Genomic DNA, 15,534 nt, shown 5'->3' with positions numbered 1-15,534 from the left:
CGAGAAATAATAAATTATAAATTCTAAGTTTCAAGGACACAGTACAAAAATCTTTCCTTCCATTTAATACAAAAATATTTCCTGTTCTTGTTATATCTAAAGTTACTGACATTTCGATTTTGAACACATATCCTGCTAAAAAAAAATCATATTTGATATTCACGTTTATTTGAAAAATTGAAACATGACAATTATTTACGCGTTTTTATTGGCACACAAATTCTCGTCAATTTTCATAAGACATACTTTATAAAATATGATTATATAAAAATAATAAAATCCATCCTGTATTTCGGGGGTGATTGGTATTTTAATGGAAGAAAAATGACTAAAGGTAAGGAATAAGTAGCTTCTAAATGGTGAAAGAAGTTAAAAGTAATCTCTAAAGCAGCTACTACATGTCTATATCTTTAGGATATAATTTTTATGTCAATGAGAATCATTTCACTCAAAACCGAGAATCAGAATTTGATACGTAATCACGTAATTAAGTCTTCTCGGGAGATAAGCCGTGTAAGCATGGGGTTAATTTAATTTTCAACTTTTCGGAAACTGGGTTTGCCTCCATCAACGGGGGTTGACATCACAACATGCTCAGACGGCAGGTCGTCCTTGAAGGTTTAATTAAATTTGGTAGTCGTCAAAGCTTCAAATCGTGTTGTTTCGTTATGCCGGTAAGCATAAACTCTGTATCTCTATATACTTGTACGTTCATTAAACATTTGCCTTAGTTTATTGATTGATTTTATTCGCAATTCTTTGGCAGCTGTTCTGGCAACATTACGTACTCAATGACAGGGTGACTGTTTATAACTAGAGAAGATTTGGAAGGAAAGGCCGTATTCTGCTTTAAAGTACTAGATATTTCTCTGAATAAACCGAACACCACCACGAAAGACCTTAGTCGTTAGAATCTGTCTCCGAATCGAGACTTGGGTCCTTGACCTCACGAATAGGAGCAGAGGTCCTAAATGGGACACTGCAAAGATTAGTTCGCTTGAAGTTCATTCAAAATTTTGGTGAACAGACAGAATTAGTGCTTTACGTCAACTGATTGCCTGCCACCTTCCCACATCAGAACATTTACATAACAAATCTGTACGAATATGCTATTTAACAGAACAAAATGGATCGCCGTGTTAGTGCGGCAACTTCTCCGACAGCAGTGTGTTGCGTGTGCTCGAAACATAAGTTTGCAGGCGAATATGACAGCCCATTGGTCTCAAGGTGTACATGATTACCGGCTGAGACGTAAAAGGGCACTTAAATTCCTTTAAAGACACCAACGTTTTGGAGGAACATACTGCCTCCATTAAATAAGTCTACACGGCGTTAAAACCGAGAAGACCAACATCGAAAACATCTGTGATGGTTGTCTTCTGGGTTGTAGCGCCGTGTAGTCTGGTAGAGGTATACTAACGTTTCAGAGGTCCATGCTGCCTCCATCATCAGGGCGACTTCACCGCCAGTGAAAACCTCAGTCTCTTAAACGGAAGTGTGTTCACCTGATTCTGACATGACCTGAACTTTGATGACTTTTTTATCATTTTATATGCTGATAAAAATTCACGAAACAACAATAAAATTCGCTCCATATATGCATGGACTCCATAGTTTCTTCTGCTTAGTGGTACAGCACAGCACGAACTAAGCAATTTATCTAGCGGAGTGGGATAAACTTACAGAAGAAACCATACAGTATGTGACTGAGATATAATTCTTAATCTCCAATTCTGTTTAATTTACACAAATATGTGCACAGAACACATAATACAGGAGCTGTCTGGCGACCACTCTCTGCCATTAATCCAGAGCAGGTGTTCTCTGGTGTACAGAGAACCTTTCTCCGCAAGAGAACAATTTAAGCCAGACATACTACAGTAATTAACGAGACAGCTATTTTACTCATGTAAAATGTTTAAAATACAGTCTATAAGCTATGACCTTTTTCTGCATGCATTTTACATTATAGATTCAATCAAACTGTGGGTACGTGTTCATGGAAAACTTTCTAACATGTCTAAAAGCAGTTATTAACTTTCTCCTGCCCAAAGTTATAACAGAATATTAAATAAGATAAGCTGCGAGTTCCAAACTTTTCACTCACAGTGGCCACCTACATTTTCAAAAGTTCAGCACCTCAGTACACAAACAGGTAGATTTAAGGCGGGTCACGCAGAAACAGAGCAGGTTAATTCATCACTAAGAAACTAAGTTCACCTGGTAATCCCGGGGAATGACCTTGGCACACAAGCTGCTGTATCTCGCGCGGTTTATTCATCGCTTTGAGGATGGAGGCAGTAAGAACCTCTTAAATGTTGGTAAATTTATACCGTATTACAGTGCGCAACTTACCAGAAGACAGTTATCTTCATCGTCTCTATGGTTTTACTGTTCCCAATATAGGTTAAAATCTTCTCGACCCTCTGTGGAACTAAGTGGTTTGCGAAGTGGTTTTGGTCTTAGAGACTGTCTTCTCGTATTAATTTTACTCTTAAAAGAGTTTTTCACTCATTAAGAAAGAGTTGAGGTGCTCCCAAGTTTACCTCATTAACCTACATTCGCGTCCTCTGAATTACAGCCTTTTATTAAGATAAACGATTCGCTTTACTCTAGTACCAACCAATCAAGGAATGAGTTTATGACATAAATTTATCAACGAAGAAAATATACCACTTTGGACGAGTCTAAGTTGGATAAATAGCTGTAAATTATCAAAGGGGCAGAAAGAACATACTGAAACGTGAGCCAATTTTATGGGGTATATTACATATATACTATACTTATGGCTGAAATGTACCTCAGGTGTTGGTAATTCAGTAAAGTATCAACAGCAGCAGTTATAGGTTTTTAATTCAGTAATAATGTTGGATAACTTTTGTATAAAAAACTAATAAAGTATGTCGACGTTGCTTTTCCTCGTTTCTACCGCCGTATCTACTGGTAAGAAAAGACCAATATTTCAGAAAAATATACTGTCTCAATCTCCAGCCCTGAAGATGGAGACACAAATTTCCTGTGAAACGTTGGTCAATGTGCACTAGAATACACAGCATACATCTTTATACGCGTTACCGTAAAAAAAACCTGAAATACGAAAGTGTTTTTAAAACTCTGATAAAATGTTTCAATAAATGTTCCTCCTTGATAAGCTTTCGGTTCGGGAATCGATACTTATGGAAGAATGTGGCTTTTTCCTGAAAAAAAGGTTGGTAGTTCCTGTATTAAACAGTTAATACTGTACACAGATCTTTTCCAAAAACAGATTGGTTTTCTCAACGATCCAAACCCCACGAATAAAAAGTCGATTGACTCTACTAACATTCTGCCTATACCATATTCCATACGTCCGGGGTCATAGGAGAATATATAGCAAAATATGGATATAGGTAAAGAGAAAAATGTTGTTCCAAATCAGGTCTGAAATTTTTACATGGGAGGTGGCATTCTGGCGCTACACTCCTTACATTATCAACAGTAAAACGATATGGCAATTTTACCACACTGACATGACCACGAAACGAGTTACGTGTTTCTAGAGCAGGAAGAAGCGATGTTGATGGAGACACATTTACTACGGGAAACAAAAATTGGTGAAAGAAACACATCCTCCGTTTGGTGTCCGCGTGGCAACATCTCATTAACTTCTCATTACTGATAATGTAAACAGTGCACTGTCCTGATGGCTCATACGAGGCAAGAATAATCCAACACTTGAGATTAAAAACACATAATTTGCAACAAATTTCTCTCTTTACATTTTTCCGTAACGTTGCAAATAATCGACTTATTCTATGGTCCGGGCGCGTATAAGCATCCCTTACATTGATACGGAACCTGTAGGTGAACGCAGCCATCTTACTAGTTTCTTGTGCTGGGTATAATAATAACAAATTCGAATGATTACAGTGCTGAAATCTCCCGTTTTGAGGCCTCAGAAAAGACGCAGAATAAATGGCACACGTTCTTAGTACATAACCAAGGCTGGAAAGAATGGCCACTCGAAACCGCCATTGCGATACCGAGTACGATGAACAAATAGGACGGCAGCATTTGCCTATAGGTCCCACACCAATTCAAGGAATGCCCAAATGCATCCCGGATTTGTGACACACTCTGTACAATACAGAGTAAAATATAAAATATCTAATTAATTATTCGGTTTTGTCCGTCTAATCACAATTATATTTAAAATTTACAAATAAGATAATTAAAATATCATTTTATGTTCCACATCGAATAATCGATTTACATTTGGAACATAATCGATTATTCGATGTGGAACATAAAATGATATTTTAATTATCTTATTTGTAAATTTTAAATATAATTGTGATTAGACGGACAAAACCGAATAATTAATTTAATATTTGATTCACAATATGACGCAATTATACTATCTTATAAAATATCTAATTTACCACAACCAAATACGTCGCACTTTTACAATTTGTTGTTAAAAGGAATTCAACATAATGCGTCCGCCATTTGTAAAAAGTTATAAAATCACGTCTTATTTCCAGCTACCTTACATTCTAATAGTGCCTTAACTCAGAAATTAAAAGATGACTATGCAAAAAGAAACTAAGAAATATTCTACCAGCGTCGTCAAGTATCGAACCCTGTATCAACACAGTCTATAAATGACTTACGTTTCATGTGTACAATATTCGTGAAAACAATTTCTGCTTAGATTTGTTTATACAGAAATAATTGAACTTGGATCTCCCCGTGCAACATGTGCATGTTTAATCCCAGATATAATGCAGTAGCTCATGGCAATTTAATACAAAACTGACATTATTTCTTCCCATGCGCAACGCTTTCAGTTGTAAAACTTAACATTTACACAAAACAATGACATTACGTGAACCATTATTATAATTGAAGCATACATTTAACGTCTATCTGTTCGATGAATATCTTAGCAACCCGAAGTTAGCAGACATTTACATCAACAGTGCTGCCATCTCTATTTCAATTTAATTGCCAATACTCCTGAGTGCATGTCTCGCCCACACTCCCACCTTCCTTCATCGTGACATAAATTTACAAACTTAACTACTCTGTGGCCCCGAGTTCGAATTCCGGCTAACGTAGTACACGATTAATTTCGCAATTAAACTTCCAGTAGCGGGCTGAAGCGGACGGCGTCTGGTTCAGACCGTAGGCACATTATTTCCTTCTTTGGTTTGAAAAATAAATGTGAAACGAAGAGAGCTTAAGATGCGCGTCGAACACACTCAAGTTTATAAAATGTCTGACGTTCTGTACTAATATAGCGATGTATAAACCTCGTGGAACAAACTTTCTTTTTAACGCGACCTACTCTCTTCAAACTGTTCTCGTATTCTTAAGAATTAAGTCTAAGAAAATGAACGAAACATAATAAGCACAGCGAGGCCTCTGGCGTCATGGATTAAAATTTCGTTGTACTCCAATTAATTAATATTTTCTTACTGTCATGCTTTGTTTACAGTACACACGACCAACATGCGTCATACGCAACTCAGAATGCGTTAACACAACCAAGACATGAATAAAGTCAAGTATTAACGTTCGTATTTACCTAATTGAAGAATGCCCAGTCCGAATCCCGCGAGGATTTCCCACGAAGCCGAAACACGATAATTGGTAGCACGCATCTGTGCGGTCCGATGGGGCAAACGGACCAAACCTACCGCGTGGTTCTTTTACCTCTGATCGAGCGTGTTCAGTGCCGTGCTGTCCATCAGCGGGCAAACAACTGAAGAGGGACAGTTTGCTCCTCGTTGACGGAAGACCAACGATAGTACAGATGTTGACGGTTAGTTACGGAGGTTGATAGTGTAGTCAGAGAGAGAGATAGAGAGAACGTGAGGTATCCCCAGGAACAGAGATGTGCCGTTCCTATCCCTCTGATCGCGCGAACAGTACTGCCACCCTCTGCCCTTCTACTGTCTGACCGCTCGCTTCTGCCTCCCTCGTACCTTCATCGATTGCCGAAGCAGGGCCTCCAAGCCGGCAGCCTCCTCCATCTCGAAACAACTTGAGCACGCTTTGCATTGTTCAGTTTGTCTTACTACCCTCCCCCCCGCCATCGTCCTCATTGCCTCTCCAACCCTCGCCAAGTATCACTAGAACACACACACACACACGCGCGATCTTCCCAAGCAGCGCTACACACACACAGAGCCGTGGCTGAGTGAACAGTCGAGATATTTGAAAAAAAAAATTGCGCAAATTTTCGGTTGATGCTATCGATTCTTCTGTCTACAGTTCACAAAAACTGCCATAAATGAATGCTGACGAGAAAACCTGTATATATGCTAAAGAAATGTTCCAACAGAAACACTGACATTTTTCTGGATCACAGATTATGTCTCTCATATCAGTAATTTTCAAATTATGGCAAAGCGAATTCTTCGGAAAATAATATATATGTAATAATATATATGTAAATAAGCGTAAAAAAAACAGTGCCGTTGCTGACTTTCGTTTAGTTTTCTCGAAAGTGACATCTGTGAGCTCTTGTTGTATTGCAAATGACTGATTCAATTATAAAATAAACAACGAATCTTTTGAAAGACACAACTGACGAATCTCTACAGCTAACGAACATGGTTTATGCCGAATGGCTCTGAGGTTGTCAGAGGTTTCTACGCAGTTCGTCGAAAACCGGCTGTGTGATTGACATCTGGTTTAAATCACGTAAAAAATTAATCGTCTGTTCCAAACATTCGTTTCAAACAGGGATTTCCACGAAATAAAAACAGGAAATTGACTGGTTTAATACTAACAAAAGCCTTCGTGAAACAAAACATTTCTTCTAACCACCCAAAGTTATAATAATAATGAATTATTCTTCACGCTACATCACTAGGTAATGTTGCAGAGAAGTTATCCAAAATTACTGTCGAAAAACAGCGTGTTCCGACAACTTCCTTCGTTCACTTGTTCTTTTCGTGTTCGTCAAAATAAAAATCCCAATGCCCCTAACTGAAATATCCGGATACCAAGTCTACACTGTCACATACTTCACTATCAGAACTTTCCATAGCCGAATTACTCTGTATTCGCGCATTGGTTATTAATTATTTACCCATGAAAGAAATTTACTATTAAAAATACAGGCCTACAACCCCATATATCCAAAATTATGTATTTAGTAACAATTATATGTCAATACTGATATTCTACCTGTACATATCCATCCATGAATCCAACAGTTTACCTACTTAAGTATTTAATAAAAGTAAATAAACTCTAACATCAGGAATAATAATTTAATTCCTATCTATAACTTAAAAACGTTTATACATCCTGTACAATGGTTGTACATCCATCGCTGATGTGTAATGAGAAGCATTTCGGTCGGCGTAATGTAGTAGAGAGACTTGTATAACGAAACAACAACAAAGACTGTTATAAACAGTACAAGATCCCTGATTATATTAACCGTACCCTCAGAAACAAACCCTGTGTAGCATCACCAAAATAAATATTTGTCCTGGACTCTCTTGAAGTCCCTTCGCGCCGTGAAAGTGGTGTTCGGAGTACCGTCCTAATGTACCCTGGGGCAATACAAATCCTGTGTCTTGAAAAAACCTAGGAGTCGCCAACTTTATTACGTCTGAATGGTTCGATGTCTTGCTTTCTCTTCGAACAAAACACAGGACATTTGTACGACCAACGACGAGGAAGGGTCTCCAGCTCACTGTTTATATAACTACAAAAACAACGTCCTGTTACAAGCAACAGGACATAGATATTAATATTAGTTCCGTTTCAGTTAAATATAATTTTAGAGAAAGTAATCTTACTCTAAACATATAAATTCAGCACAAAAAATAGAATAACAGTCCCAGGGTTATCAGTCTATGGCCCGCCGACGTGTTTTGTGAAGCCTGCCTATATTTCTGTAATAATGATCACCCTGTATGATGTTAAAATCGTTATAGAGTTAAATATTAAAGTGTTCTTAAGTAAACACTTAATAAGAATGACAAACAAAATTCATTGGGGAAAGTCATATATTAGAAGATTTCCCCGAAATATGTACACACAGAAGATTAATATTCTGTATTATAATGTGTATACACTGGGACCACCTACATGTGAACTTGTTTATCTAGAATTTTAATGATTTCCGATAACATTTCAATAAAAGGTCTTCGTTTATAATTCGGCAGCCTACGAGTTCTGGCCCCAGATCTCGACAGTTGGGTAACCCTTGGGATTTGTTACAATAAATGGCGATTTAAATCATATATATTTAGGGAGCAGTTCTGTAATATATTATCACCAATTAAATAGGTTAAAACTTGTCTAATTATACATTATGTAGACTGCAAAGATAATTTAAGACATTTATCGTATAGCCAGTCATATTAATACTCGTTTTATGTCGTATATGGGACCAGTACTAATGCCATTACACACATAGCAAAGTGGGTCGTATTATTATTTTGTCGCAAAATGAGTTATAATTAACATTAAGAATAGACTGGTCACGTATGTCCTATAATCTTCATGAATACGTGATATGAATCAGTTGAGACGTATGTACTACCAACGGAATATGTACGTACGAAGCGTTCAACAAAATTGTTGATCTGACAGTGGAAAAGACATTTTCCTTTGCTCTACGATTAATTCAATAAGCTGAAAACTTTGTCCGAATCATAAACCAAATTCTTAAACAATTCAGCATACCTGCGTTACAGAACTAATTGCTTTGTATCCGAGATATGTAAGAGGTTGAGGTAGAAGTCTAATGGTTTGCTTTCTCTGTCTGATTCTGTGAAGAATTTACGACACAGGCTTCTTTCAGATGCTTCAATATGGATGCCTACTGTACGTGGTAAAATTAGCTATAATTTCGATTAATAATAGTATAATGCAGTTATCCAGTTATTATAGTACTGATTCCAACTACATCAATTTCGATCGATAGGCTTATATTAAAACTTTATCTGCATAAAACCAATGATGTCATTACTTCGGCTATAGTTACCAGACCGAAAGATAAGTATGGATTTCGTGAGGCCGTCAAGCTGTTATACCAAATGTCATATTCTGAACATATATGGTCACGTAAGATTTGGGGGTTTCACAGCGGTGGGTATGAAGATTTCTGTCTTCTGGGTTGTTGCGCTGTGTAGTCTGGTCGATGTTTACTAACGTTTCAGAGGTCATACTGCCTCCGTCATCAGGGCGATGAGTATGAAGATTTCCGTCTTCTGGGTTGTTGCGCTGTGTAGTCTGGTCGATGTTTATCGACGTTTCAGAGGTCATACTGCCTCCGTCATCAGGGCGATGAGTATGAAGATTTCCGTCTTCTGGGTTGTTGCGCTGTGTAGTCTGGTCGATTTTAACCAACGTTTCAGAGGTCATACTGCCTCCGTCATCAGAGTATGAAGATTTCTGTCTTCTGGGTTGTTGCGCCGTGGAGTATGGTCGATGTTAACCAACGTTTCAGAGGTCATACTGTCTCCGTCATCAGGGCGATGAGTATGAAGATTTCTGTCTTCTGGGTTGTTGCGCTGTGTAGTCTGGTCGATGTTAACCAACGTTTCAGAGGTCATACTGCCTCCGTCATCAGAGTATGAAGATTTCTGTCTTCTGGGTTGTTGCGCCGTGGAGTATGGTCGATGTTAACCAACGTTTCAGAGGTCATACTGTCTCCGTCATCAGGGCGATGAGTATGAAGATTTCTGTCTTCTGGGTTGTTGCGCTGTGTAGTCTGGTCGATGTTAACCAACGTTTCAGAGGTCATACTGTCTCCGTCATCAGGGCGATGAGTATGAAGATTTCTGTCTTCTGGGTTGTTGCGCTGTGTAGTCTGGTCGATGTTAACCAACGTTTCAGAGGTCATACTGCCTCCGTCATCAGAGTATGAAGATTTCTGTCTTCTGGGTTGTTGCGCCGTGGAGTATGGTCGATGTTAACCAACGTTTCAGAGGTCATACTGTCTCCGTCATCAGGGCGATGAGTATGAAGATTTCTGTCTTCTGGGTTGTTGCGCTGTGTAGTCTGGTCGATGTTAACCAACGTTTCAGAGGTCATACTGTCTCCGTCATCAGGGCGATGAGTATGAAGATTTCTGTCTTCTGGGTTGTTGCGCTGTGTAGTCTGGTCGATGTTAACCAACGTTTCAGAGGTCATACTGTCTCCGTCATCAGGGCGATGAGTATGAAGATTTCTGTCTTCTGGGTTGTTGCGCTGTGTAGTCTGGTCGATGTTAACCAACGTTTCAGAGGTCATACTGCCTCCGTCATCAGGGCGATGAAGATTTCTGTCTTCTGGGTTGTTGCGCTGTGTAGTCTGGTCGATTTTAACTAACGTTTCAGAGGTCATACTGCCTCCGTCATCAGGACGATGAAGATTTCTGTCTTCTGGGTTGTTGCGCTGTGTAGTCTGGTCGATTTTAACCAATGTTTCAGAGGTCATACTGCCTCCGTCATCAGGGCGGTCGTCAACAACCCAGAAGACAGAAATATTCATATATGGTCACATGGCAGACATAATGATGTCATAAACACATATTTCTTTGAAAATATAAGGAATGTTGGCTGACAGACAGGTCCATTACCCTGTAAAGGCCTCTACGAGAGCTAGAAGCCTTTCACGGATCTAATCCCCAGGTTTTTCTTACTGTACATGATCCATGTCATTTGATATTCTCAGCCAGAATATCGATCAAGACGGGGAGGCAAGTCCTGAAGTAGGAGCGCCTTAGTGGAGGTGGCTGAGAACCGATAGGACGGAGCGAAACATAATATGAAATTCAAATGAGTCAAATGGAACAACGTAGAGCCATAGCTATGCGCTCTTTTGTACCGGTGCATTACAATCTCGAATATCTTGTTCAATTTTACAAAGAAATTTATTATATCAGTAAATGTAATACTGAATTAAAGCATTCATGTTGCGACTAGTTACTGTTCGATATTGATATTATTACCATATTTACAACTATTATGAAACATTATCACACCGCTGCAAGCTTCTATGTCTGCACGTCAGCATTTGGCATTCACACGGTATGAGTCGTTGAATGCACTTTTCAAACCTACAAAGTGATTCATTCCTAGTTGTAATTTCATCAAATGGACTCATGGATATATTTTAGTTCGCTAAGTTATCTTTACTGGTTTTTCTTCAGCGTCTACACGTAAATTTTTGGACAGTGTTTCAAAGTCCTTCTATCCTCCAATTTCATGCTATGTTTTTTTTTTTTTAAATTTATAATGGATAGTTAAATCAACTAATAATGAAAACGATAATCTTACAGTTTATTGTAATATAAAACAAAGTTATTCCAAAGTCTCATGTTATACAGGACATGTAAAACTGTTTGTGTTAATTATCGTTTCACTAAACTCTGCAAAATTTTATAATAATTTATTAGCATCCGATTACTTTATGGGACACAACCTATTCGAACCCCTCTCGGAGAAATGATATACTGAATGTTATTGTTTTTACTCAGTGCTACCTATCGAGATGTTATCACCGCTTTGTGCCTCGTCCCTGAGGACTTATTATTCACATCATCCTTTCACATTAATTCTCAATACGTAACATCAAACGGGGATACAATACAAGAGACAATAATAATATTTATTTTTAAAATTTGTAAAACACAAAAGATGCATGAGAAGGAAATTATGACTTCTTACAAAGTATTATCCTAACGACCACCTTGAGGGGGTCAGAAACACCACAGAAAACGTCAGTAAACACAGTAAGTAGAGATTAGAACCAGGAGATTTTGGAATACAAGTCTGAAATTTGTTATCGATGGGCATCATCACAACCACAAGTGTCAACTATTTGATACAATTGCAACTTGTTTTGGGTCTAACAGACTTAGTGCGTTTTGGAGTCCATCAGTAATTACATCTGAAACGTTTTAATCTTCCTTCAATGATAAATTACGAGCGAGCGTAGTGCTAAATGAAATACATCTGTACCCCTCGAGGGATCAGACTATAAACGTGTGTACTGTGCGTATCCTGCAGGCTTATAACTGGTATACTGGGAACGACCCGTTCTTCAAGTGCCTGAGCACTGCCGGTCCCAACTTTACGTTGGCTCGATCTATAGACAATCGATAGAACTCCTTGGACGAGGGATCGGCCCTTCTCAAGGCCTCTATCTGTACACAGGACAGCACAACACAGAAAAAACGCGGACAAACATCCATGGCTTGAGTGGGATTCGAACCCACGGTCCCAGCGACCAAGCGGCACAAGACCCACGCCTCAGACTGTACGGCCTTGCAGGCTTATAACTGCATCTATTCTCAACAGATTTGAAACGTAAATAGCTTATTACTTAATACCAACTACTTACATTTAATTACAAATAACCTGAAGGTTAGTTAAGAAGTAAAACACATTATGTAGATGTATGGGAAATGGAGGTACAACTCCACGAACTCTTAGTCTGAGCACTACGGTCCAGTCGTTTTATTGCCGGGGAAAGGAAACCTGATTTACCCCCAACACTTGGCATCTTCCAACTGTCGGCATAAAGCATTGTACTTGAATTACTGTGTTTCGTTGAATGTTCATTTCAGATTCCCTCTCATCAGGAAAACAAGTATGAATTAAAAGTTTTACTTCGATAAGATATCCCATAACTCTACTTCCAACATCTGATGGTAACTTCCAACTACTGTCTGCTAAATTTAGTTGAAGGAAGTGTAAGTTCACTGCTAAACTCGCCCGTAGTTTCAAAAGTCACAATATAAAAAGCTTATTAAAGGGATCTACTAAGAATTGTAACGAGCCAACAGCAGGATTAATCAAGAGGCAACCAAGTCTCGACTAGTTGGGCCGATTCCAAGCACGACGTGAAACGGAATCGAGCGTCAGGGCGGGCGATCGCTCTAAATTAGCAGCACACACACACAAAACCTTCTCGACTGTGGGAATCGCTTGTTCCATCACATGCAGTCACGTGGTCACAATCAACTATACAACCATATACTGCAAGAACAAATTAAACTGCCTTCAGATATGAATGATGGCTGCAATTATATTGAGCTAAATATAGTCGCGGACAGCCGACAAGTGGTGGTCCCTCAGCTTGGATGGTGATCACTAACTATTAAGGGATTATGGGATAATACTGTAACCTTTACTGTTAAGGGAAGACTAATGTGTGCAGTTATTATAAACCCGATATAAAAGCATACTGAGATTTCGGTACATAAAATCGTATTATATCCTTTAATTACGAAAAGATAAGTAAGTAAAATAAAGTTTGTCCCGCTACGTGCCATACAAGGCCCCCTTGTGCGATTTACAAAAAATTCTATAATACCATCCTTATTAAACATTCTGTTGAAGTCGTGCCGATTGTGGAAATACTATTCAACCGTAATACACGACGCCATTTGATCTAGTATAAAGGTTTAGTTTATGCAAACCTTCAGTCATCACAAGTGCTGCCTTTGTGGTTATTGGAAGATGTTGCCTCCATATAAAAGCCTGACATGTTACTATGTTTTTTATGGTGATCAGATTCAAAAGGTGATTGATAACTTACCAAGGAAGTATCTTCCACATTCCACCAGAGTCGAAATTACTTCTGTAGTTTAAACTTGAGTTCATTGTATCAGGAGTCCATATCACATAAAATTACAATCTTCCGTTAAAATTCTCACACTGCACTTAAAACCAGGTGACTTGCTTGACACTTTGAACTTCATTAATCACTTCTTACTTTCTGTGTAATCCAGGGAACGCCAACATTAAGAACCACTGCACAGACCGCACTTAAATTAGTCTGATACGCAATTAATTTCAATACATTGAACAGGTCTGCCAACCTGTGATCCCTTGACATTGCACTTGTCATTTGACTGTAAGGTCTGACACCAAAATAACGAGACTGCTGCTGTAACTTTTTTTTTTTTCCATAATGACAAAAATTAACTGTGATCGCCCTCGAAATAGTTCCCTTCGGAGTTGACACACAGCTGCATACGATGTTGCCACAGTTGAAATCAGTGCTGTAGATCCTTTTCTGTAAGCACAGTTATGTTCTTATTGGTTAAAAACTGCTTCACATACAAAGCTGTGCGGGCTGGCGCGTTATCCTGGTGCGAAATCCATCCGTTTTTTCACAACTCTAGCCGTTTTCTGCTCACTTGTTCGCCCAATTTTGAAAAGAGTTCGATGTAATATTGTTCATTTACCATCTGGCAGCTGGGAACCCACTCTGCCATCGAAACACTTTTGATATCAACTTGGCTTCGAATTTCGAACGGCTCATGCATTTCTCTCTCTCTCTCGGAGAGGATTGTGACTTCCGGTGCATACCGAAATATCCAAGTCTCATCACACGTAATTACCGATTTCAACAAATCAGGTTCGTCCTCAATGCGTTGCAAGAGGTCAGAACAAATTTCCTTTCGAACTTCTTTTTGTTCAGCTGACATTTTAGGAATCATTTTTGCTAAAAACATTTTTCATATCAATTCTCCAGTTAAAATGCGTCTAAATTAACTATCTTGGCTAATGCTCGAACACCTAACCTGCGGTCTTTTCGAGTCACATCTCGCAATTCTTTAATGTTGTTATCAGTAACTAATGTTCGTTCTTCTTCCACGCTTCCCCTGCCTTCCAAAAATCGTTTGTGCCATTCGAACACACGTGGACGAGACAAAATCTTCACTGTAAGCCTCAAGTCAATTACCGAAAAGTCTTCGTCGCGGATTTATTAGGTTTAATGAAAATTTCATATTAACGCGTTATTACAATTCACAATCTGACATTACCCGACCGTGCGTAAAAAACACATCTGTACAGAAACACTCGTCCACTGCTAATGAGTGACGCGATCAAGTTGAAACTTGCATCACTCGCAGAGGATAGATGATGGTAAAATATGACGTTTATTTCACACTCACCATTATTGGTCGCCTAGTTACAACATCAGTCTCGTTATTTTTGTGTCAGACCTCGCATAGATAAACTGTGTTAGTCAAGAATGCGAAGTTGAGAGTTAACTCTGATATGAATCCGAAGCAGAGGAGAGTGACTTTTGGAATGCTGCCTTGTCTTTATTCACTGAAACTGACCAATCGATTTCGTGTGCTGACAATCTTTGCAGGTGTTTCATCGATGTGATCGTCGTCTTCGATTTGTCTTCATGGCGATAAAGACAGTGTTTCATAACATGAGTCATGTCTGTTCGTTTATATCGAAGGTCGGCAACCTTTTCGTTCCAACGGGTTGCGTTGGCTATCCATATCTGTGAAAATTATTATTATGCCTCTATCCATACAGCTGAGTTTACTGTAAAGATGTTGTTTGTTAACTTTCAATCTTGGTTTCAAGTCACTGCTAATTGTATAAATCTTAGGTTATTTAGTAGTTTTTATACTGTTTTATTACATTTCATATGGCTTGAACAATGAAACAAAGTGCCTTTGCACAATAACGCGATTCTAACGGTAAAAGCCTAAATCTACAAAATTCCCATGGGACAGCTGGAGTTATCAGCAGGAAGTTGACTGGACCAGAAACCACACAGCCC

General features: G+C 38.7%; 1 protein-coding gene across 4 annotated transcripts in view; it reads right to left on the bottom strand.

Annotated features, from left to right (window-relative positions):
- Positions 1 to 5,914, bottom strand: part of LOC110832576 (cell adhesion molecule Dscam2-like) — a 188,642-nt gene extending 182,728 nt beyond the window's left edge. For 3 of the 4 annotated variants that reach the window (XM_022069705.2, XM_022069707.2, XM_087356044.1), the window contains exon 1: positions 5,570 to 5,913. In XM_022069705.2, the coding sequence (XP_021925397.1) occupies positions 5,570 to 5,645 (76 nt within the window). In that variant the 5' untranslated portion in view covers positions 5,646 to 5,913. Of the gene's footprint in view, positions 1 to 5,569 lie in introns of all 4 variants that reach the window. The other variant, XM_022069706.2, reaches the window with a different exon arrangement.
- Positions 5,915 to 15,534: the final 9,620 nt, after the last annotated feature.

The sequence above is a fragment of the Zootermopsis nevadensis genome, unplaced genomic scaffold (assembly GCF_977971745.1).
Source record: "Zootermopsis nevadensis isolate Lab colony 2312 unplaced genomic scaffold, Znev_1.0 Znev_ptg000025l, whole genome shotgun sequence".
Lineage (NCBI taxonomy): Eukaryota > Metazoa > Arthropoda > Insecta > Blattodea > Termopsidae > Zootermopsis > Zootermopsis nevadensis.
The sequence above is the reverse complement of the archived record's forward strand: the minus strand, read 5'-3'. Positions and strand labels throughout refer to the sequence as shown.